The sequence below is a fragment of the Zootermopsis nevadensis genome, unplaced genomic scaffold (genome assembly GCF_977971745.1).
Source record: "Zootermopsis nevadensis isolate Lab colony 2312 unplaced genomic scaffold, Znev_1.0 Znev_ptg000013l, whole genome shotgun sequence".
Classification (NCBI taxonomy): Eukaryota; Metazoa; Arthropoda; class Insecta; order Blattodea; family Termopsidae; genus Zootermopsis; species Zootermopsis nevadensis.
Genome location: NW_028259145.1, coordinates 14,635,854 through 14,662,408, shown reverse-complemented (window position 1 = coordinate 14,662,408; position 26,555 = coordinate 14,635,854). Strand labels below are relative to the sequence as shown.

Sequence of the window (26,555 nt, the reverse complement as noted above, 5' to 3'; positions counted from 1 at the left end):
CCTCTAGCCTCTACGTCCAGACCGGCTCTGGGGCCCACCCAGCCTCCTGTCCAATGGGTACTGGGGTTCTTTCCCGGGGGTAAAGCACGGCCGGGGCGTGATGCTGACCACCCCCCCCCCCATCTGGTGCCGAGGTCAAGAAAGAGTAGGATCCATACCTCTGCCCCCCCCCTCCCCAAGTGCCTGCATAGGCATGTAGCGGGACGCTTCACTTACATTACAAAAATATCATAGACTTTTATCAAAAACTTTAATTTCTTCTCATTGATGTCGGTCTCAGATAACAGTATATGTATAAGGCAAAATACAGCAGCAATATTAAGACGAGAGGCAAGCGAGGCCCGGGGCGTAGCCCACGCCCTTCCTGCCCCTTCTCAGCGATTCCAAATGTTCACAAACAAGTCTACACACGCACAGTCAGGATCACATGAACACAACTGCTAATGCCGTGATCTGGATCCATTTGCAGATGTAAATAGATGCATGGTATGTTCCATGTGTAAAACAAAAGTTTTGAAGATTTTATCAGGGGTGTCCATATTAAGGGCAGTGTCATTATTTGGTCCAGTTACCTTTGTCCATATGTATGTTATTAAAGCCCTGAACATTACAGATATACAATCAAATTAGGTCCAATGTTGTCTATTGCTACGGTGTCTTCCCCGTCTTAAATATTACTCAGACTATATAGTATGCATAAAATAATTATGTAATGTAGGCCTACCTGTCTACACGGAATCAATATGAACATACTTGCAAACACCAGAACAGATCATTACGACTTCTGCCACATAGTTAATCCGATTCATCTTTCTACGTTGTCAGCGTACAACTGAGTCATGTGACGTTATTAACACCCATGAATATACACATTCAATAAATCACGCCTGTTTCACGATTATATTCAATGCAAATCACTGTATCCTCACAGAAACACTTCCAATAACACACTTCTTAGCTTACTATCAACTTATTTCCCACCAATTACAATGTCGATATCGATTTAGCAATGACTGATCGATCGCTTGACTTGTGTGACATCTGTGCGAGAACAGAATATCGACAAAAATAAACAATGTAAAGTTTGGTAACAAATGTTCTTAGCCAATCTCGGTTACTGAATTGCAAATGTCGTCACCAGCCACATTATTCAAATCTCAGTTCAGTTATATCCTTGTGGAGTGTGATTCCCAATGCAATGTACGGATGGTATCACTGCATTTCACAATCGGTTATCAGTCGTCTTTGCAGGTATACTGTTACGTAATAAACGTGGCTCGAAATACTGAACCTTGAAGTGTAGATTATAAGACTTTCATAGTTTGTATACAATTTCTGTTCGAAATTTTTCAAATAATTACTGGTCTATGAAAGTCTTAAATATGGCACAGTCAATTGTTTACATAGGTTGTGTAAAACGGAAACAAGAAATAATCGTGGAAATAGAAATTACTTGGAAGTGATAAAACATAAGAATTTCACATACCACAGTATTCTACATTCTTCCTTTATTTTATTTTCGTTCCTCAAAGTACATAAAAATTATTGTATACCTTCTACAGAGTGCAAAACAGCAGTTTCCAATACATGCCATTTATGCAATATATATTAGTAGTGAAATAGTTACATAATGATACTTTCAGTTTCATGTACTTCTGTATCCACAGGGGTAGCAAAAAAATGGCAAGATTTACAACTACATTTACATTTTCCTCTTGTGATACTCTGTGCAAAGAATCAGTATAGGTATTAGAAGTAAATACATACATACTTAGAAGAATTTTATTTTTAACACAACAGGAAGCATGAAAAACTTCGCTTCATGAATTGTAATTTACTGGAACAAAAAAAAAATGACTTGCGCATTCTGTACTGCCATATAGTTTTATTAATATCCTGTATAATGTTAAATTCTCCAGCTCTTCTACTTGTATTACATTTATTTCTTTCTCTTTTACCCGTAGGTGTCGGGGTTTTTTATTTATTCATTTTGATCTATTTGGACAATGGTAGGACTCCTTGGATGAGTGATCAGCCCAACGCAAGGCCTCTACCTATACAAACACAGAAAGTCCCGGACAAACATCCATGCCTTGAGTGGGACTCGAACCCACGGTCCCAGTGGCCAGGCGCACGAGGTCCATTCCTCAGACCTCGTGGCCACTGCGGCGGGCACTTATATTACATATAAAAGGAAATTAAGAATTGATTAGATTTATTAAGAATTATTGAGAAACATTTCAAATCTGTTTCCCCCTGCTCTTCAAATACAGAGTTTTAAAGTTATTTCTTTTACGGAATTAAGATTTCTTACATTGCTATGGCATGGAAAATGTTTAGTCCAACATATGCAATCTTTTTGCATTTCCTCATCTGTAACTTTCTTAATCTTAAAGAGATTGATCATCATGAGAAGTTAACATTCTCCATAGTTTTAGTAAAGGTAAATAATCATGTCACTGTTTCAAGATTCTAAATGGTTACTTCACTGGATGTTTCTGCATACTCGTACATACTATCAGCAACTAAAAGCACTGCTATTAGCATTTCTGTGTCAGACGGTTGTTTGGATTTAGTTTCCTTTGTTGTTACAGTACACAATATTTTGTTGTCAGTTATGGTTTTTTGGATTGTGACACCACCTAGCTTTGTGGGTGGTTACAAACATTGTGGAAAAATATCACCTTCAACTTCAGGATAGAAGTGACTTCATCCCAGAAGACCACAGGGCGTGTCTTCACTGCAATTATCAAACACATGGGGATAAAAGAAATGTTCTTATGATTTTTATAAAAATGGTTAGAATAATACAAGCTTCTGGAAAAGAAAAAATAATGACAAGTGACGATTCTCGATTTTCTAGTAAGGTTGAGAAACAGATGTCAGTATCCAATCATAAAGTCTACAGTGTCTGAGACTTGAATATATAAAAAAGATATATTGTTTTTTGATGTCAAAGAAATAATCCACTGTGAAATTTTACATGAAAAACTAACAATCAAGCATTCTGGCTTCAATTTTAATGTTTACAGCACTGCATTACAACAAAAAGACAAAATCTATACCAGGCAAGATGATTTTCATCATGACAGCTTGCCTTTCCATACAGCTTTTTAGTTAACATGATTTTTTGCCAAAAAGCAAATACCAGTGTTTGATAATCCATTGACTTGATCCCTGTTTTATTTTCATTGCCCAGAGGTTCTAAAAGGGTCTAATTTTAAAACATTTTAAGACATTCAGAGCAGAATTAACAAAAGTCAATAAGGAAGGGAGTAATGTTTACTTTATTGCATATGTTTTAAAAATTGTAAAGCCTTTTCATTTGACTATGGCAGAGGTATACAGCAGTTAATAAAATAATATTTATCTAAATATTTTCACTAAAGTACCACTCTTTGGTCTCTCCATGCATTAATTTTATATGGTCGTTTTACTTCACCACTTTAATTTTTTAACCCCGAATCTTTCTTCTTTCATCACTGCACTAAAAGTTAAAAAAATACAGAACTTTCAACAAAGAATACTATAGAAATGCCACTATGGTCCAAAACACTATAATGGATATCAAAATATATTAGTTACTGAGATTTAAGTTTCACATAATTAATTTGCATTCAGGCAGTTGCTTTAAAAGACAATTATATACCAATGTTTGTAGTCTTGAAGTTTAGGATTCTGCCTGGTATTATAAAAGTTACTGTCTGAATATATTCAGTTCCCCACACAAATTTATTTTTTTCCTTTACCTAACATATCACAGTTATGTTTCTTATATTATGTCCACCAAATTAAGAGGTTTATTTATTAAATACTGTGAGATTTGTAGCCTTTATCATCACCATATGACAAGTGTAAGTACAAATAATGCCTTAATAGCCAACAGCTATATTAAGATATGAAATATTTCATTACCTACTAAATTTATATTCTTTAAATAAATTGTTGGAACTTTGTAGCACAAGCCCCTTTAGTATTGTTAATTATCTAATCTCAAATTCCCTTTAGATGAAATTTACAATCATACTGGAATATTACTTTGCAGTGAACACTTCAAACTAGATTTTAATTCTATTTGTTTCTTATACTACATATACCAATCATGCAGATAAAAGCCAAATTGTGAATGAGGACATAATATGAAATCAGTCATATAGCTTTAAATGTAACTAAGGACATACAGAATGTTTTATAGCATTCATTTCATTTCATCATTATAAAATAAAAAATTAAATTAAATTATTGGTAAAACAGTCAAATATGACTTATTCTAAGAATGAGTTTTACCATTTTTCTACTACTAATAAAAGAAACTGACATAACTCAAAAGTTCATTGTAATTGTGTAGGAAATATGAGTGTTGTGTATAAAAGGTGGTGAATACTCCTATTGATATGTAAGTGTATAATTCACAACCATGCAAGATGTTCTCCCTAAAGCCAGGCATCCTAACATTACAAGGATAAAAATGATGGGTCTGTGTAAAATATAATCAGTCGTTGCAATACGTGTACTTTCATTTCTGTCTTACCCCATGCGTTACATATGTTATAAATTAAAACCTTGCACACAATTTTCTGTGTCTCTGCAGCTCAAGTCTGGTTGCTATGCAATTATGACCACTGCTTATTAATTGCTAATTTCACAAAGTGACCAGAACAAAGCTGCAGTAAATGCAAAATTAATCAATCGATGTATATATTTAAGGGTTCTTATAATAAATAAGCAATTTCATTATTCTAACAAATTTCACTTTTAGGAAAACCTGTAGTGACAAATGGGTGCTTTTGACACTTTGTTTATATATTTATAACACTAATGACAAACATATTAAAGGAGTAGCATTATACTGTTACTATAATTTTAATTTGTAGCACTGCTTTTATTTTCAATTATGTTGTTAATTTCTGAATGAAGATTTTCTGTCTGCAAAAATACATTAAATTACTCCTTATACACATGAGCATTCAAACAATGGATGTAATAACAACATGAAAATGGGTGTCTTCTGTGTTATTGTGCTATGCAGTCTGGTAAAGGTTTAAATTAATAAATTTCTACCAAACAACATGGTTAACAACCCATAAGACAGCCATCATGAGAACCTGAAATCTCACATAATAAAATATGTTTTGATGCCACTGGACATTGTACAATTATCAATCGTGAAGTATCTCTGTTCACCGAGTGTAATGCATACATAATCTGCTAGATTTCTTCCCCATAAACTCTTGAGTATTCAAAGTCATCATGAGTCAGTTAAGTGAACAATCTGGAAAATTAGGCATTTAATTGGCATTCTACCATTCTACCACTTGCAGGTCTAAATCTTTTTCAGTGTGCATCTTGAGTCCTTGAAACCACAGTAACTACTCTCCTACAGTTCAACATTAGCGGTTTTCCTATAAGTATTGACCAGTTGTATGTAATTATGAGTCTGTTGTAGTAAAATCAGATTATTGCTGTTAACTTTTATAATTTCAGACCTCATAATGCACCAGGCCCTCATAGAGAAATAATTACTGGATGCTTATAAGATTTTGAAGACGAGGCTATACGTTTGAAAATTGAATCTATAATGCTAACAAAAAGAAATTCCATGTCCCTGCCATACTACACAGTACCTGCAACAAGACAATTGGAGTAATTTAATATGCAAATTATTCAGGGACCTAAAGAGATAAACTGTCGCACCCACAGCAATAATGATGTTCATAAGATAAGAAAAAGACAGAGCTAACTGTGTGCATTATATTTAGTAACGATAATAATATCACTTTTTCATAATTTTATTGGTAATGTTCTTATACTTCACATGTTGGTAATTATGTGTTCAAAACATAAATCTGTTTTTATCTCATTTGGATGTGTTGCAATATTGAAAGTAAACTGGACATGAATTTTATGCAGAAAAGAAATTATCCTACATTGTATTTGATATGTTATTCAGATGATAATACAGAACTAAAGAAAGTCATTTGGCAACAAAATACCCTCTTTTACTGTAATACAGAAAATACTGCAGTCAGACGAGCACTACATACACTCCATTTCTAACCTAAGAGTACGCAAATCTTTGGCTGTGATGCTATGAGGTAATCTGACTATAAGACTGATGAAGAAAACATTGAAAACAAACATAATTACTAATTTGTATTTTGATTCCATTTCCATTACACTCTGACAAGAATACTACAACATATTGTTACAATTTTCAATAGTGCTATGAGTACGCTTACTAATCGATATGTATCCTTTCTTAATATTCTAAAGCAGGATCAGACAAACTTTGGCAACTCAGTTAAAGATTCATAAGTTGTCATATGGACTGAAAATACAGAAACTTTGAGTCTTTGGAATGATTGTTAACATTAAAAACTGCCATGTTTATGTTATTTATCTTAACATATCACGTCATAAGTCACTTACATGCCAAAGTTTCTCCATTCCTATCTGAGAGCACATATTCACCATCGCATTCACCCCATATAATAATGGCGTCACATGCTGAACCCGTCTCATTTCCACTTTGTCATTGCAAATGTTCATTACAGTCAAAAGCGCTTACACTACACCCCAGTACCACACTTTTTAACGCACGACACCCTTCCTTTATAAAGTATTTTATTGTTTGTGGTATACAACATAATTTTAGCTATAAGATATGTAAAATTAAATTTGTAATCTTCTGTACGATTGCCTCTAAAGTGCTTCCAATAAATCGGAACTAAGAAGATAGCAAAAGAGTTTAGTCATCTTGTCCTTGATTTGTGATTATACTGATAATTATGACCAAGGAAACTTCTAGAAATAGTCATCTCTCAAGTATTTGAAGTATTGTAATACTGGTTACTTAATTAATGAATTTCAAAACAAATTCATACTAAATTAACAATGTGAAATTTTTAAAGGGTTCTTTAATGAACAGTGGGCACAGATGTAACACTGACCTCTCAATTTATTATTCAAGAGTAAGAGTGCAGAAAGCTGTAGTGTAGCTGTTCATTGAAATGAATTACTGGTTATGACATTTTGTGACTATAGAGTCAGGATTCTAAGTACTAGATGTCTTTGGCAAATCTGCAAAGGCCCTTGATACTCCAAAATACATATTGCATGAAATCCACTATGGAATATAAGTTGATTAAATATTTCTTATATGTTATGAATCCTGATGAAGTTACAGTAAACACATGTGGCATATAAAGGAAGGCAAAATGTGAATTGTAAGCTACGTTCCTACTGTGATACCTGGAGAGGTGTTAAGATCAATACAACCACCAGACCTCGCTAAATAAAGACCAAGTGATGTCACACCTGCAAGCACTGTGAACTACGACTGTTTGCCCTAAGGGTAGTCTTCATCAGATGATGATGGGGCACATCTGTCTCTTTCTTGTTGGCTGAGATAATACCTTGTCCCAATTTTTTTACTCCAATGTCCATAAGTTCTGCGTACCCACTTTCATCACTCTCTTCCTCTTCCTCATGTTCCCCTGGGGTTTCAGTTGCATCATCATCATCCTCTGACAGTGAGTCAAGTTCAGAAACCTCGCCTACGAACAGACAAAAGTCCTAAAGGTGTTATATAAATAACAATCATCCATGTGCATGCAGGAATACAATTTACATAATCCAAGAAATTTTAAATATTACTCAAGTAAAGCTTTATATATTGAACCATCTCTTCTGTTATCAAGGTCAAAATTGAATGATTTAATTCAAATAGTAACAAATATATCATTTTGGTGAATAGTATATTGTATAGAAAATATAAACCACCTCTATCAGTAAAATCTAAAGTTTTCATAGGGAGTAAATGAGTGAAGTCTTCTCAGGTAATCTGCAAATCCAATATGAGGTGAGTATCTGACTATCTCTGTTTAAAAAGTGACAACAGATGTGATATGTAACACTGGTGAAGAGGAAAACAGTGAGTGGAGTCAGTCACCCATTCCACAATAGATCAATACAAATATGCTTAACGTGTGGATGCCTCTGAGTGTTGCATAACTTGAGTGTGGAATTGATCTGTCATAATAAGTTAGGCCTACTGTAGTCTCTTCAATCATTATTTGAAGTCATTCCATCAGTAAAATTGACATTAAATTATCTGCCTAAAATGTGAGAATAACAACTCGATTATCAAGATTTCTGTCTTTTGGGCTGTTGCACTGTGTAGTCTGGTTGATGTTTACCAATGTTTCAGAGGTTATACTGCCTCCATCATCAGGGCGATGAATCGTTGGTAGACATCGACCAGACTACACAGCGCAACAACCCAGAAGACAGAAATCTTCATACTCACCGCTGTGAAAACCTCAAATCTTACAACTTGATTATCCTGTGCACTCCAACATTACTATGTATTTTTGTAGCTGGGATGGATTAGAGCATAGAAATAGGTCAGCCTTCAGTGTGTACAGGCAATGCCTACGGTAAAAATATTATTTAATTTTGTGTTTTCATACCTGAAACACTGTATTGTATACAATTCACAAAAATCTTGGTATCACACCAGTTGTTGCCAGTGAACTTATTTCGATACTCCAACTCTATTGTTAAAGTGTTAATTAATTCTGCACTTGTGTGTCAGGGAAGGGTAAGTTAAATCTCTACCAATTATTAATTGTTTAGAAAGATACATAGGAACGTGTAACTGACCAGATAACTGAACAAATACTAAGGACAGTTCCATGGAACTAAAACATATCTGTAATATAGCAAGCCTACAGAACGAAAGGAAATGTGATAACATAATGGTGGAATGAAAAAAACTTCAATGATACTCATTCTCTTCTTCATGTTAAAAGTTTATACAAACCAGTAATAGTGTTTTTAAAACGAAAATAATACCGACATTAAGTTTCTGGGGTATAAGAATGTGCAGTGAAAGCAAACATAATGACCATGTCAGTCTCCTTATTGATATTACTTTCCGAATTACCCCGTGACTTCTCTTTCATTATAAAATGTAATTATACAAGAAAAAAACACTGTGCCAAGCCTGTCACAATCTGGTCCACCATCATAAAAACACATCAAAACTGAAACTAAAACCATCTAATAGACTGTTTTAACACCAAGAGGTCAGCTTCAGGGTTATGAACGTACACGTTTTCCTGATTCTTACCGCCATTGGCACAACCAAGTGCTGAGGGTGGAGGGAAAGTCGCAGATCGCTTGAGTTGAGCCGAGAGTCGATCCAGGTCAACAGCAACATGTTGTCTTCTGTTGAGAAGTCCACCCGTAGGGTGCAGATCAACCTCCACCTCGTCTTGAGGAGTACGGATGTCTGCGTCCTCATACTCGTAGGGGGCAAGAGGTCTAAGATCTGAAGCGATGCGAGACGAGTTGTCAGAACTGGAACTTGCACTGCTAGAAATACTTTGTAAACTGGTTGACCCTTCGTCACTCTCACACTCCCTCTGATTGTTCTGAACTTGATCATCTTCACTCATTCCTCCTGATGTAGGGATACACCGCCGGGCATTGCCATCTTTAATACAGGACCCGATCACCAATAATCTCTCCGTGTGATGATTGCGGACATTTCTAATCCAGCTGTCAGAGTCTTCACCGTCACTCCTAGTTTCTAAATTCCAACACACTTTCCTCTTCATTTCGCCTTCCGATCCTCTGAATGCTTTCACACCACAACTTGTAGCTGTTTGCCTATCAAGTATGTTTCCTCGACCCTTATCAAACCTATACACTAACGACCCATTTGTTCCTAAATGGCCCAACTCTTCATCACTCGATATAACACTAGCCACACTTCTGCATTTATCTAGTGAAATAACATTCCTCTCTTTATGAACTTCATTCCTGACCCTTTGTAACCTCAAAGTCCCTAAAGATCTCGGACTGTCACATTGCTCCGTTTCATCCTTGTCGTGGTATGTCTGAGCTAATTCCTCAGCTTCCTTCTGATGATCCTGATACGTATCTTCGCCAGACACTTCTTCCAGCCTATTCAGAACACTGGCGTCTTTGTGCAATCTACTAACACGGTCTCTCTGTATATCTGTGCATTCTTCTTCTCCTTCTTCGAGACTCTCCTCGATGACCATGAGTTTCGGAGCTGATTTTGATCTTTCAAGTGGAGGTCTGTAGTTATGAGAACCGGTTGACAGAAGAATCTTCCTCCGCGGTAAGGAAGGGTTCTCATAAACAGAATTTGCAAGAGACAATCGAGCATTCTGCCGGCAGACCTTGTCACGTTTGAACTCCGACAGTGACTGTGCTAGTTTGGCTTTTAGTTGAGACGCCATACGTCTAGCTACAGCCTCTTTGGAGCACAACACAGCATGGCATCGAAGTTCTTGTTTGAGTTTCCGTCCCTCGTGGCGGTACACCCAGCAGAATATTCGTGGGAAGGAGGACGGGGCTGCGCAGTACGTGATGCGGTGACTCCAGTACTCGGTCAGGCCGTGTTCTTTCGTTACGGCCTTGAGGCCCGACTGCGTCACGGTCACCTTCATCTGCACGTCCGGCTTCGAGCTGCCCGTGTAGTTCTTCCACAGAGTAGACAGCGGCTTTTCCACACAACCCTCACCTGCAAACAGACAATTGTGCTCCTGTTAGCAATTACAAATACAGTTTGTTTAAATCACGTTTTTTATAAACCCTCTGCTCACAGAACCGTTAGACCTACTTGCAGAAATTACAAATTTAAACCAGATTCCAAAATACGTTTATTTATATCACAAATTTTAATTTAACAAGACTAGCTGAGTGAACAAAACAATCTAGGTACAGCAGACTGCGTTGGGTATGTAAATAGTTTCAACAAAACCTGTATGCATTCCTTTCTTATTTATCCATATGTCCCTCAATGTTAACATTTAAATAGTTTAATGAATGCTCGTAACACCTATTTCTTACTATAAAATATCGCCCAATTTTTAATTTAAAATATAGAACACAAAAAATTACGACAACACCCTACTTGGCAAGTGTTTTGCTATGGGACGGACAGCTGGAGTTCGATATGGGTAAGGATATTTCCGTTTGGAACCATTTCCATAGAGGCTATTGTGCCCACACCTCAAACTATCAATCGGGCACCGGGGCACTTCCGCAGCAGATAATGTAGTCTGACCTAAAAGCTGACTACTAACCTCCACACTGCCGAAAGTAAAAAAAAATGTGTGGGGGATTCACGTACACCCTCCTATGTGGCCCACTGCTAAAGGCAGAGGCACCTACCTCTCTTTTTACTTTTAACCCTACAGGGTAAAAGCATGGTTAATTAAGGAATGGTTAACTCTCTTTGACTACAACGACTGAAAGAAATAGCACCAGTTTCTCAATTTTACCGTGTATTGGAAGTTAAGTTCATTTAATTTATGTGGAAGGAATAATTTTCATTATCAGATTCCCCGAGTTACGAAAGCTTTAACTTCTGTCTCCGATGTTCCATTTATCTATACGTCTCTGTTTATAAATGACGTTTGTATAAATAATGAGTATACGACATTCAACGGACTCAGGAAGTTTACATGCAAATGATCAAACTCACAAGATGATGACCTCGCCAGCTAGCGTCCGCCTGTCAGAAATAAATTCTGTTAGAATTTGTACAGATATATATTATGTAAGCAGTTTCTTGCATCTAAACCCTAATAGGAAATATCCGTCCACAGCAATTTTTTAGCGTATTAAACGTTTCCACAGAGAGTCACTAGTACTGATCCGGACGTTTGTTATTTAGCACTGCTGTGTAAATTACTAAAGAGTTTTGGTATCATTGATGGTGTAACTAAGTATACGTATATATAACTAAGCTATATTGCTCACGGAATACTGTCCATTTTCTGCGGGCGGGTGGGCAGTCAATAACATTTGCAGCAAAACGAGTTATATTTTTGCAGCACATGCAGCCTTCAAGGTGAGAAGAGCTCTTTCCTAAAAGCCTTTCGTCCGTGGGTGTGTCGTGCCTCAAAACTGAATACCTCTTAACTCTTCGTCATGTGATATATATAGACATATAAGTGTGACTAAATGCAATGAAGAGATGCATCTACATACTGCTATTTATGAGCGTTGATACATACATCTGCAGTAAATATATTCTAAAACTGAGTACAGTTTTAAAATTTCTTACATATTTTTAAGTTAATAGCTCCGTAGGCCTTCAGAATTATAGTGAGGAAAGGAAGTATTGTAATTTAATGTCTTGGGTACCACTAAAACGAGAAAAGACGAGTTAAGTGTGGAATGCGCACTTTCCTAATATAGACTTCCAGTCTTAAATTCTTGCATTCTTATTGCTGTAAGCAGGTAATGCTGTTGTGTAAGAAATACGAGAAGTGGGATAGCATGACTAAAGGCAGGAACATGGAAACTGAGATGGAGTAGGGAGGGGGAGAGGTTCGATAAGATATCCCCTATGCTTTGGGGATAATCACGCTAAAACACGTAGAATTATAATGTTACGAAACGAGAACGTTGAGGCAAAAAGTTATATAATGAATGACCCGGAAATGGATATATAAATTAAAATAATTTAATACGTTGCACAGCTGTGTGTGATGTAAGTGGAAGACACAATTATTAATACATCGTGTTTTTTCACATGATCTTTGATAACAAGGTAGCAAAGAGAATATCTGGAAATTTCGAGAACGGAAAAAATTATATAATAAAGGACTTAATCACATAGAAGGTACGATAATATTAAAATGGTGTGTTCGGACAAGCATAAGGCGACTCGTATGAAAACGATAATGAACTTTCGGGTTCCGTAAAAGAATCATATGGTTTTTTCACAAATTTTATTAATGATTTCAAGTACATAATTTTGAAAATTTACAAAATAAGAAGGTATAGGTCTATGGCTTTCGTTACATATGTAGGATTCATGACGAATACCTACAAAAATGGGTCTCAAAATTTTTTAAATTTACCCGCCTCATTATATTCGAAGTTGTTCCATATTTTCCTGCTCGCTTAACAGTTTCTTGACAAGCAGGACATCTGTAATTAACGCGTAGGCCCATAAAATAAATGGCATTAAACTCGGGGTCCGACAGGTGGATCACTGGACATACAGGAAGTGGGTGGACGTAGTAAGGAGGAACAAGGCGAGTGCAAATAAGGACTGAAAAGAGTGTAGTGGTCTAGTGTCCAGGGCGGAACTGGAAATGCTGTATCGGAGGCTTCCTAGGTCCTTTGAGAGAGTGGACGAGGGGCTTCCATGACCGGCTCAGGAAAAGGCCATCCTCCCTGTAGATGTTCGGATAAAGTTCTATCTCGATGGCCTCCTTGGATCATCCGGTCCATGTATCGGGATTTGGTGAACAGGATTGTGGTGTCCTCTAGTTGAATGTCTTGGCCCTGGTTGATGCAGTCAAGACCAGAGGCAAGAAGCACCAGCCCACATCCAACAGGAGCATCCAGACAAATCTAAAGTGGTCGAAAACCTCAAATCCTACTAATCTTAAGGAAAGAGGATATGAGGCAGACTCAGTGGCGGCTTCTTGTGTACAAAGCAATGAACATTCGGGTTCCATAAAAAGCGAGGAATTATTTGACCAGTTGGGCGACCATTAGGTTCTTAGGAAGGACTCTGCTCTATAGAGCTAGCGTCGGAATTCATTGTATGGAGGGTAAGAACACCGAAATTTGCTTCGTTACAGAAAGACACATAAAAATGCAACGGTTGGTTGCGTGAAAAAAAGAATAAACTGAGTTGATATCTATAGTTCAAAATGCGAGAAGCTTGAAGTGATACGTGTTGAAGAGCGGCGAACACACAAAACAATATCTTATGGTCTACACAACACTCAGGGCTATGGTTTTAGTTCGAATAACCCATTCGTAAAGCTACAAGAAGAAGACCATACAGAAAAATCGGAAACACATCCATGCTACAACACGGATTCTAACCGACGATCCTAGTGTTGGACAGGTTTAATACAAGAGAAATCCGCGCAGGTACCAGGATGTGCTAATACCAGTAAAGTAACAGACGAACAATTCAGCGATGTTGCTATTAGCAAGTAGTCAGAGGTTATGTCACAGATAACTTCAATCAGTTTTTAAAAGAAAAAGTTATTTTCTGCTGCCCTTATTTTTTTTTCTGAATGCATTACACAGAGAATAGAGTTCTTCTTCAAAAGCTAACAGTTGCTTAGTCACTGAATTATCACGTGTTATGAGCCTGAAGATTAATTGCCATGTTTACAGTAACCTGCCATTTTACTATACCTGTAGCAGAAGAATCCATTTCACACTCTCACGTACCACTTTTGAGACCAATTTTAATATTTTTTCTCAAATGGTCTGTTTCTTCCCTTCGCACTTTCCAACTAAAATTTATATGCATGTCTTATTTCGTGCGCGCTACTTGCCCTGCAGACCCCATTTAACTTTATCATTGTGGAATTGTGTTTAAATATTTTAATTACTTTATATTTCGTACTTTGTTATAGCGAGTAAGGAAAGTAGGTAACAAGTACAGCAGCAACACGAAATGCATTCAAACTGCTAATATGGAACTTCCAACGTTTTATTATATCCTTCATTATATCAACCACACAGTGACCACTTCCGCTACATTATTTCCCGTCGCTCCTTACGACTTCTAACGCACTGGTGCACAAAATACCTGGAATTGTTTCCATCTCGTTTTACCTCTTCATGTACAGTCTATTGTTTCCAAAACTGTCGCCCAAGTACCTCGTTAAGACAAGATTACAATTTTCAGACAGAATAATATAATGTCCAAATCACGCAATTTCCTAAAATTTGTTTATCTTTTGAAATTTGAAAGGTTATGCATAAAAAGCATAACACGGTAGGTATATTATACGAAATACACATTTTAATGTTTATAGGTCTAAAGAAACTAATTCTAAGTCCTGATTTTCTAAAATAAATTATAAATAATGATACAGGGACTTTATTATAATCATTTGTATACTATATTCCTGTTGGCCAGAAACGAGTAAAGAACAAACCTGTTGTTCGTCCGGGTTTTTCTTAATACTCTACCAAAACAACTAAGTTGCTCAGTTCTTATGATAAATGCGTATTCTCACTAGTCAGTGCTCTGTTAATGTACTGTCGCACCACACCAAACGAAATAGTGGTAAGCGTACGAGACAGATCGCTTTTGCACTACGAAACATGCTACGGCCTTACAGCTATGAAGTCACAGACGAAGAAACTGTAAACACCTAACGAAAGAATGGTGTGTACGTGCGTTTGTCTGCGGGTGCAGAATTTTTCGTATCAGAATCTGTGTCCGAATTATATGAGACTGGTATATGTTTTCGTTAATTAATTGTGGTGAACCCCACAGATGCCATCTTCATACAGCCTTATGAATATTTCTGAATTTATGCAATTAAATATTGAGAGTTTGCAAACATTTTCGGTTGCTCTGAAGGAAATATCTTGCGTCTAGATATAAGGGCTGGTCGACTCTGTCACGTCCAATCGCAGCTGTAAGCAGGTAAACGTAATGCAAGCTGACGTGCATTATAAATTAAAATTTCACCATGAGTTATAATGTAGACTAAAGGTCTGTGTGTACTTACTTTCCCAAAAGCAGTACAGATAAGATAGCGGTTCTATTCTAGTCTCGTAGATGAAACAGATCCCGACAAATTGTGGCTGTTAATTTACTACCTTACAGGGTTTCAGTTCCAGAAATACACACACACACACACACACACACACACACACGTGTATCATTACAACGATGCTGGAAAAAAATGGGAATATAATAGCAGCTAATAATACTCAGAACATTTTTTGAAAGCAACAAACCAAAATTACATTCACAAAAGAGTTAAGAGTGGATTAATTTAAGAGAATGATGCGTGCTGTATAGTTTTCCCATCTTCTACCTCAAAGCCTAAAGATTAAAATACATATATGGGTCTAAAGACAATTTTACCCGTTGTCTGAACCTTGACCTCTCACCCTAAGAGACGAACAAGATTGAAGGCAACTGATTACGAATTGCCAAGAATTTTTGGACCTGAGAAGGATTGATGATGTAACTGCAAAAATGTAATAAATTATAGAATGAGAAGTTACACATCTACACTCGTCACAAAAATTATTAGGACACTCAAATAAAGAATAAACTGGGTGGGGCATGTAGCATGCATGGCGGACATGAGAAGTGAATAGAAATATTAGTCATGAAAAGCAAAGCCTGAAAGGAATATACAAATTGCAGGCCCTACAAAAAGGCGAGATTATATTAAATGGTTCTTAAATAAATAAGACGTGAAAGTGAGCTGGATTAAGTTGAATCAGGAGAGGGTTCAGTTGTCGGGTTTTGTGAATACAGTAATGAACCTTCCAGTCCCATAAAATGCAAAAACATTTCTTGATTTGTAAAGCATCTTACAGCATGACGAAAAGGATTCTGCTACATGAATTGAGATAATTACCTTTTTGTTAGTTAACGACACTTTAATCAGTTACAAAATAATTGTTCTGTTGGCTTTGTCTCCTATTTACGGACTCTGAAATGTTAGTACAGAAATGCAGAACTGAGCTTGCAGCGCGAAGATGTTCTGGGTTCTAACGCCATGCAGACACGCAGGTAGACACCACTTGTTTGGAGAAACATACTGTCTCCATCTTCAGGGCTTCATTGCATTAAATCATAACTAGTTTACGCCAGTAACGCCTGAGAAACAACACGTAACTCTTTCACGTTCGCCTTTTGGACCCACAACACAAAGCTCCCGTTTCAGACAAGCAATATAACCTCAGTGAGATATTTGTTTTAAAAGCTTTAAACCCTTGCTTTTCATAAACTGCGAGGCATTTATTGACCAGCTGACCATCAGCTTCTCAATATGGACTCTGCTCGAAAGCAATTTTCACGTATCCTGAAATATACAAAAAATATTAACACCTGTTTCGTTTTTCTGTCACTTTTAATGCGTATGGATATGAATAAGCATTAAATGACGCGAAATGATAATTTGCTTCAGGACACTGTGTCAATACCCTACGTTATTTAACACCGTTTCATAGCAATAAGTTGAGGAAAGTTAATGTGTTGTAACGAATTGCAGACGGAACGGGAAGAAAGTTTACTGTACACTTCTCAATGATCACTCTCCTTTTATTACAGTGTCGCGTTGATTTCGCAAGAATGTGAAGAGTTACGCAAGTATGAAAATCACTCCTCTGGCTACTGAGCGGCCCACCATAAATGCCGCAAACTAAAGAGATAAAACTAATTCCCCATGGTACTAATCAAATAAGAATAATTACTCCAGCCATAAAGCAATTTTTTCTGAGACCTTTACACAACGAATAACAAATCTTACACCATCGCACGGATTTCCCGAAGCGGAAAAGTAAGAAGAAGAAAAAAAAAGGATCCGTAGAAGAAGGCAACTGAAACTAAGTCTCTTCCCATGCTTTAATGCAATGAGGCAGTTACATAAGCCGTGACTGACTACAGAGTGTTCCACACGTCTAGTACCACAAGCAACACCACGCAACTAACAAAATATGCCTGGTAAGTGAACCACTCACGCCGAAGAAAACTTGCAGTCCATGAGAACGACGTGAACAATGTGTGGTATGAAGATTTCTGTCTTCTGGGTTGTTGCGCTGTGTAGTCTGGTCGATGTTAACCAACGTTTCAGAGGTCATACTGCCTCCGTCATCAGGGCGATGACGGAGGCAGTATGACCTCTGAAACGTTGGTAAACGTCGACCAGACTACACAGCGCAACAACCCAGAAGACAGAAATCTTCATACTCATCGCCCTGATGATGGAGGCAGTATGACCTCTGAAACGTTGGTAAACGTCGACCAGACTACACAGCGCAACAACCCAGAAGACATAAATCGTGAAAACATCAAATCTTACAATGTGTGGTATGTGGATGCGGTGACAATTCGTTCTTGAAGATGCTCGATATTGCAGGTGTCCACAGAAAACGCTTTGGCTTTCAGATGGTCCCCACAAGTGAAAGTCGATACGTGTGAGGTCAGGGGATCGTGGTAGCCATTCCAGTGGTCCCCGCCTTCCAAAACACTGTTGAGGGGACTGTTCAGCGAGCCATTCCCTGTCTACACACTGCAGGAAATAAGTTCCATACGAGGACGGGTTACGGGTGGATGGTATTTCCTCAGCGTCTCAGTGGAAATGGCAAAATAATGAGCACTCCTCCCTGTCTACTAATCACGGCGGTCACTGAGGTTCTACAGGTAAAAGCACTGTTTCGCCTACGCTTGAAGTTACGCACAGACAACACAATTTATTACAACAGGAGTAAAGAATTCTTCCTGGTCACCGCTGCGTCCAGATCGTCTCCGAGGCCAACAGTCTCCTATCCAACAGGCACAAGTGACTCCTTCAATAGGTTACAACGGCCGAAGCTTAAAACTAGTAATACGTAAAACTTTATCACTGCCCGTAATGAGTCTGAGCGCGTGAGTGACTGGGTTGGCAAATATCAGTCAACCGACTAAACATGGAGAATCCTCCGTGGTGAAGTCAGCACCCTTGGAACTTTTACGACTACTTGGTTAATACGCTAATCGCTATGGTAGTCTGTATGTCACATATTTCAGCCGAAAAGATAGTGTGGCGTAATTTTATTGATTTATTTGTGGTTTATTTAAAGAAACTCTAAAGAGCACAGAGTACATAGCGTTGTCGAATGGTAGCATTAGGTCTAATGAGTTGGAAAGGATGCGAAAGGAAGCGGTCGCGGCCGAAGTTTTAAGTACTATCCGGGTGATTTCTTGGAGGAGCTGAGGAAACTCACAAAAAACTCACTCAGTCCCTGGGCCTATATTTGAGCCCACCTAAATTTACCGAATACAAAGAAAGATTACTAACCACTCGCCTGCGCCTCCGATATAAGGCTGAAAGTACGCCTTTAGAAAGTGTTCCAAATCTACAAACGAGATGGAAAATATAAGAATTTGGTATGAGTAAAAGCAAGCATTTCCCAGAATTAAATTTACTCATTTAATTTCACTGTTAATATAAACTCACTCTATAATATGTATGATTTGAGGTTTTCACAGCGGTGAGTATGAAGATTTCTGTCTTCTGGGTTGTCGCCCTGATGACCTCTGAAACGTTGGTAAACATCGACCAGACCACATAGCGCAACAACTCAGAAGACAGAAATCTTCACTGTATAATACCTAATTTATGATTACGTTTACATCTTACTGAAGGGTTATTTCACTTACACAAAAAAAAATCCACAGTTATCTATTGAAAAAATAAATCCCGACTTCAACATTGAATTTATGGCCAAACAGTGCTCGATTTACGCACCGTTTTCCGGAAGAACGCCGATCGTTGAAACCTGCACGAACTAACAGTTAGATCGCAGTTTCGTTAGTCACGGATGCTGTTCTGTGCTGTCGCCCCTTTACAGTTCCATAATAAAACGAGTATGCAGCAGTTGGTTTCCACATATTACACACGCTGCCCTCTTGTTTTTGTACAGGTAAACAACGCAGTCAAAGGGACCCAAGAGACACGCCGCTAGAACCACTCTTCCAACACAAACAAGCAGGCCAAAGAACAAATCATAACAATCTGATCGTGATGTAACTCGAAATGGCGCAACGCCAATGAATAAAAAAAAACGTTATTAAAGGTGACGAGATGCGCGCTTAGTGAAAAGCCCACATACATTGGTATGTCACGCAGCATCCTGACAAACTGTGACGCAACAAAGACTAGGTGTGTTCTGCGTTTCATGCATGTGCAAGAAGGAAAACTACTTACGTATAGGCCCATGCACTTCTATTCAGGAAAATCAAGCTAATTCTTATGTACCTGAGACAAATTAAGTGTATTTCGGATTTTCTTGAAGGAAGTCACTGCCCGTCTGAATTCCCTTGTAACTTGCTTTCCATTTTCACAAAACTCTTAATTAAATTTATATCACCGGGATTCACTGATTCTTCAATGTAAAATTCCTTCTGGTCATGGAACCCCATCATGGCTTTCTTCAGGTTAGGTTTGTAATATCCGTATTAATTCCGTACGTGAACAGCCTGAGTATGTTCTAATGATTAATAAGTCTTTTAAAACACAAGAATTCGATTTTATAGAGCAGTTGCTGGGCTGAAATTAAATGTACAATTATTCACAAGATTAACATCCGGACTTTCATGGTATCCAAATGTTTGCTACCGTGTTCAGATGAGCCCAGAACTGCATCGTATTATGAGCTGGATTAAACCAATTAACACCAGCATACTTAAATTCTTTAGTATCATTTCTTCCATTTACATCTAGGTCTTCCAAATCGTCCCGTAGTGAACTAATTCTGGTGTTAGTGAATAACAGAATACAGAAATGATAATTCATCAAAGAAAGAAATGAACACAATGTGGTGTTGACCTTAACCTTTCTTTTAGAAACTCAGAGCAAATAAACCAGCTAAGGAGATTCGATAGACAGGAAAATAATTGCCTACCTTACACAGTCTGTACTTCATATACGTACATAACACAAACCTAGATGGAATCTGATAGGCAAACGTGACGGTAATGCGTATTGCTTAGTTACAATTAATGAATTAATCGTGGGTGGTGAAAAATTAGACGTGACATTCCATTGAGTTTGCAGGAGTATGAAGTTCGATTTGCAGAAGTTACTGGGTCAAATTTATTATGGATTTCTGTTTTAATAATATATGGAAGTGTACTTAGGAACAACATTACTGTTTAAGATTTGAGGTTTTCACAGCTGTGAGTATGAAGATCGCCCTGATGACGGAGGCAGTATGACCTCCGAAACGTTGGTAAACATCTACCATACTACACGGCGCAACAACCCAGAAAACAGAAATCTTCAACATTACCATGTATGCTCTTCTTATGCATATTGCTTAAGCAGCAATACTTCAAGTACACTAAAAATAAGAACTTTTCTTCAAAGTCAATAAATATTTTGAAGTCCTTAATTTTTCTTGTCTTTAGAAGCTGCATACCAATGGAAATTGTAGTTATGTAGACAATAATATATAATTAGACTGCACTGGATTAAAATTGGCAACAATAAGGCTCACTGGCGAAATTTTGTTAAGACGGCAAGAAACTCTGGTGTTTCGTATGACAGTGAACTTCCTAACTAGATGAACGACTATTAACGTCTGAAGATGGACCTTGTTCCATGAAGTATGAAGTTTATATTATTGTCTCTGACTGTACCTCCAAATTAACGATAAAATCGTGTATGTATTTCTTATTTCTCCACATAAATTTATTTCAGATACACAAACACTCTCAACTACAGCAACAAAATGACAGAAGATTACGAACCATAAAGTTTATCGTTAAGCAATATTTTAATTTCTAATTTTAGTCTCTCTCTCTTAGGTCCGGATACTGATTTATGTTCTTTAAGACACCGTGTTTCACTGAGGAAATGTTCCACGGACCTTCATATTTTGATGTTTTGAAAAATAACAATTTCTTTTAATTAATTTTATTTCGAGCCTCTTTCTGGTCTACTACTTTGTTACGCAGATTGTGCGTGCCGTCAATTTACTGATGTTAATGAAATTTGGTCTGAATATTATGCTCTTCGAGGCAATCTCTACCTCTGCGTCTTAATTTTCTGCAACGAGCGTTAACATAACAGCCATACAAACTTGAACGAGCTAGTTATCGTACGGTCCTGCAATGGCATATGGTAACAAACGTACAAATGATGATTAAGGTGAAGACTTTATCAGACATATTCAACGTAGATAGCATCTGTAATTAAGAAGCTGGTTCTTTACCGAAATAAAATAATAACTTACAACACATTCATAACTGCAACCGATAAACAACTTTTATAGACCTGTACAAGATTTGAAGCAATCACAGTAAATAATATCCGGACAGTGGTCTTCTGTGTTATGGCGCTGTCGATTCTTAATTCTGATTGGAGTAGGAATCGATCTCACGACCATAGGCCCAGCACGCTACCCCAACTCAACATAAAAATTTCACTTTGTTATTTAATTAAGAATTTGTATTATTTGCATTCTATTAACAACACAATATTAATGAGGCTTAAATCCACAAAATAAGAAAACAGGTGTTACAAGTTCCTCCCACAAGTCCTTGCGTTTTTATTGCTCTCCCCGTGCATATATTTGTCGTGTTTAATGTGTTTGAATAATATCTGCGTTAAGAGAGCCCCTTGTCATAACACCAGAGTGCATTAGCACTCTGAATATGGAGGAGACGGCCTTCAAATATGAAGAGTAACTCCGATATGTGGAATAAGCTGTCGAGGATAGCCGACAACGGGCGTGCCTCCAGCTTCGGAATGGTACAAGTAGTTACCAATCCCTCGCCCTAAAAACTGGTATATGAAATGTTACACTTGGACATGAATGAATTCTTTGAAAGGACCGAAAACGCGTAACATTTTTAAGATATTTTGAAACTCTGTTCCACGAAATGAGTTGGTTGATTGGTTAGTTTCGAATGCGCTTCTGGGTACTCAACAGTGGAAATATCAAATACTACAAAAACAGATGTTAATGATTACAAAACGCAATTAAGTTCAAAACGTTTGTATTATCAATCAGATTCAGATATTGTTTCAGGCTTTACTTCACAATTTCCGAAATTACAGGAAAATGTATGGACAAACGGGGGAACATCGCATGCGTACTTGTTTGTCAACCAGTTGTCTACTGCCCTACAAAGTCAGTGATTGTGATATTCCCGAAGAAGCCAACGACCGAAAGAAACACGCTACAACTTTTAAAGAGCCATTCTCTCAGAACAATTAAGCGCTCAGCAAGACAGCTCTAGTTGTGTGGCCAAACCAAGAAGCGTAGCGGAGCAGGGGCGTCGACCCCTAGCAGTCGGCCAGAACAGGAAGGTAGACAAGCTGGCAGGCAGTCATTCCGCTTTCTCAGCTTGGACCAAGTCGCCGAACGACCAGTCACGGGCTCTGGTCAGCCGAGCTCCTCGACGTTTTCTCTCGCCCGCTGCACACACTGCTTGTCAAAGACACATGACGGCACACGACATTACGCCTAATGAGAAGCGGGTACGAAACTATACATGACCGTAAATATAAACTGTTAAGGACGATGAGATATCGCATCTTTTTTTTTTAATTTTACGCACGAATATGCAATTTCTTATAAAAATTCGCGGCACACCTGAAGCGTTGCGGAGACACAATGGCTAAAGAACACCGCATTACATCCACCTTTTCCACAGCTAAAAAATGTTAATTTACGAAGGATTAAACGTGTCTACAGGATGGCGTGCTATATGATGCTGAACGTGTGTTCAAGGGGCATAAATGAGAAGTGTTGAAAACAAAGCGACTTACGTATATCCCGTGTCCGATATAGTTAAATTCCTAAAATCGGATTTTTTGTTTCCGTAAAATTAAACAATATTAGAATATCTAAATAAATATAAATTGATCAAATTTTGCAACTTTGTTTCATTATAATGTTACGTCGAATCTTCATTTAAATACAATATAAATACATTTAGCCGGGAATCCTGATGAAAAGCGGTCACCTTGAACAAAATTGTAGAATGGGGGATAATATTCAAGTTGACCTTACACAAGAAAGATGTGATGTTATGTAATGAATTCAGCTTCCTTGGAAGAGGCAATATCATTCAAAATAACCGACAGACCACGCTATGATGAATGAGGGAGTTTTTTCAAACGTTTAAAACACGTTTCCATATAAACATTACCTCTTACTGATACAGCGTACCAGCCATCTGATTAATTTCCAGCACAATTTCGTAATGAGTTGAACGTTAACAACATCAGTTCGTCTTATCTGAAGTAATAAAAGCGTACTGAAATGCACCTGCTGTTATTCTCATCACCAACAAAATAACTACGAGCTTCAGTAAATATTTCTCACTCTCTCTACATCACAATTTTGGGGAAGAAGAAATAGTTCAGACTTCACCTTCAAGTTCTTTACGCAATACAAAACGCAATTTCTGACTATTATTACGATTATTATTATTATTATTTGTAGACTTAGTAAACAGTTTATAGTTACGGATAATTGAATGAGTATTACTTCCGTCACTGGTTCAATTCCACGTGATAAATCCAAATAAAACCAATTCCTAAGTAGGATTTGAGTTTCTCACGGCGGTGAGTCTGAAGACGGCTGTCTTCTTTGCTGTTGCGAAGTGTAGTCTGGTAGAAGTTTACCGACGTTTCAGAGGTCCTTACCTCCATCATCAATGCGGTGTCTCATCTATCCCAGCTACATGGTCAGCCAATTGCACCATACATTTCATTATCTTGACGATAGAAACAACCGATATAAATTGCTTAGTTCTTCGTTATGTAACATCTTAGGCTCAAATATTTTACGTAGAACTTTGATTTCAAACACTTTTTATTAATGACGTCGTGTTCCTGGTTTTGGTTCGTCTCATCTTATACACAAAATCAAAAATGCATATTCCAGATAAACGTTTTAAGATTTCCTGGCCTTTAAGTTACGAATAAGCGCGTCTAAATATACAGAAGAGGGATAAATGTTAATGGTGTGTGTGTATTTTTTGTCTGTGGTTTCCTTTGTTGTGTGTAGACCTCGATCTAACGCCAACTGCAATAACGTAGTAGAAATTTACAGCATTCTAATAAAAACTTTCCCATTTAAAACCGGTAACCAACGCAACCACATCTTTGGAATTCCTGTAATGTGTTTTCAAGGAATGGAGCCGGGCAACCACAAGCTAGTTTTAAGTTTTCGAATTTAGAAATTTATGAATATGGATGATACGGTCACGTGAGAAAATAACGAACGTTCTTGTCACGTCCTATTTAATATCACTCCACACTATAATACCTAGCTGTACACAAAGATAATGCCAATTAGTTTTCGTTCACTTTTTCTCTTCCAGCAACTTCATTGTCTCAAGACATGCATCTCTTTCTTACCACTGCCGCTATTAGAGCATTTCACATCACGGTCATATAGACCTAATTTATTTAATATCGCGTTATGTCTTTTGCACTGTACTTCACATAGAAATGCTGCTAACACGAAAGAAAATATACGTGAGAAATATTGTTGTTACAAATTCTCGTTGATAAAAGAGACTGCATAAAAATAAATGAGTTTATATTTTTATGCGCTGTGCTGTATACATATCTCCCTTTCTTTATCAACTCCCAGCGACTAAATAGTCCTACATGCATAAAAGTGTCCATATTTCCTTCATAGCAGATTCCTGGATGCTTCTGGTACCAAATATAGGGTTTCAAAAAGCTAACTTCTAAGCTGTCACATCTCTGCTCTCTCCACCTGTTGCTTGGCATGTTTACTTATTATCGTCAGTCAATGGCACATTTTCTCTTCTTTCAACACGAGACATGCCAAGTTCTCAAACATAACACGACAGAAAATCAAACATTAACACTTTCAGCAATCGCTGACGTCCTGTCTCAGATACTACAACCTACAAAGCATTCGACATTAATCGGATATCACAGACGAATTGTCAGAAATACCGCTTCATATTCTGGAGGATCCGAGTTCGTCCCTAAGACCACACAACAGTTAACATGGCTCAAGACTTTCACTGTTTTTTCTGAATTGTTCAAGAAAAAAACTGGAATAATGCATAAAATAGGTAACGACCTCTACCTTTCACATAATTTACTTTTTATCTTTGATGCAACTGTCCTGTAATTCGCCGATGCTAAGGTAAGTGGTGTAAGTCAAACTTACAAGCATATTATAACTGCTACTTTACTATTTGTCAAAACTAACACTTCAGCCTTATGTTCGTGGGTAAATTTAATAACATTTTCATAAAGTACTCTAAACATCAGTACACATTATTTGAAAGAACTTTCTAAATATTTTTATGTCCTGAACTTTAGGATTTAAAGCATTTTACCTGGTTCCATTGAACTGACTTCATATAATGAAGGCATTTGAGAGATCGTCTTTGTAAAACCAAAAAAATCCAACACTTACATGATAATTGAAAAACTAATATTTAAAGAAAACGTTTTTGCCAGCATGAAATAAATGGGCATCTCTTGGAATGCTGAGAGATATCTGCCCATTTTACTTCCACTTGGGATTACATTTCTGTTTGGTGTTTCCTTCTCGTACTCTGAATTCTACTCATTCGTAACGAGACTTCGCTTCGGTTTATGCTGTGAAGGTTGCGAATGACGATTAACTGGACTAAGTGATTCTTGATTTAATTAAACACACTTTTACAACTGAGTAGGATATATGACGGTCAGCGACAGGATGGCTTCTGTATTGGAATGATGAGTGGAAAGTGAGCGTTACTTTTGTCCGATTTGTCCCGAATGTGACATTTCATAACTATCCGTTCAGCAGTTATCGAGTCGTGTCATGTGTACGGACAGATGGACGCAGCGATTTTAATAGGCACGCCGCGGGGACATGAACGCGCCTGAAAATTGAATGTGCTGATCACATGTGCAGTGACGTGAGACAGGAGGCTTAAATCTCTGCCTTCCTTTATGTGGCTCTGCGACAGCCTGACCTTACGACATCTTTAATTAAACTTGAGGTCGTGCCACTATGAATCA

At 37.5% G+C, this 26,555-nt stretch overlaps 1 protein-coding gene across 8 annotated transcripts in view; it reads right to left on the bottom strand.

The window, feature by feature from the left end:
- Window positions 1–1,491: 1,491 nt before the first annotated feature.
- LOC110836884 (uncharacterized) overlaps window positions 1,492–26,555 on the bottom strand; it is a 75,695-nt gene continuing 50,631 nt past the window's right edge. For 7 of the 8 annotated variants that reach the window (XM_087348886.1, XM_022078574.2, XM_022078575.2 and 4 more), the window contains 2 exons: window positions 9,134–10,558; window positions 1,492–7,556 (listed from right to left, as the gene is read on the bottom strand). In XM_087348886.1, the coding sequence (XP_087205012.1) occupies window positions 7,312–7,556; window positions 9,134–10,558 (1,670 nt within the window). In that variant the 3' untranslated portion in view covers window positions 1,492–7,311. Of the gene's footprint in view, window positions 7,576–9,133; window positions 10,559–26,555 lie in introns of all 8 variants that reach the window. The other variant, XM_087348887.1, reaches the window with a different exon arrangement.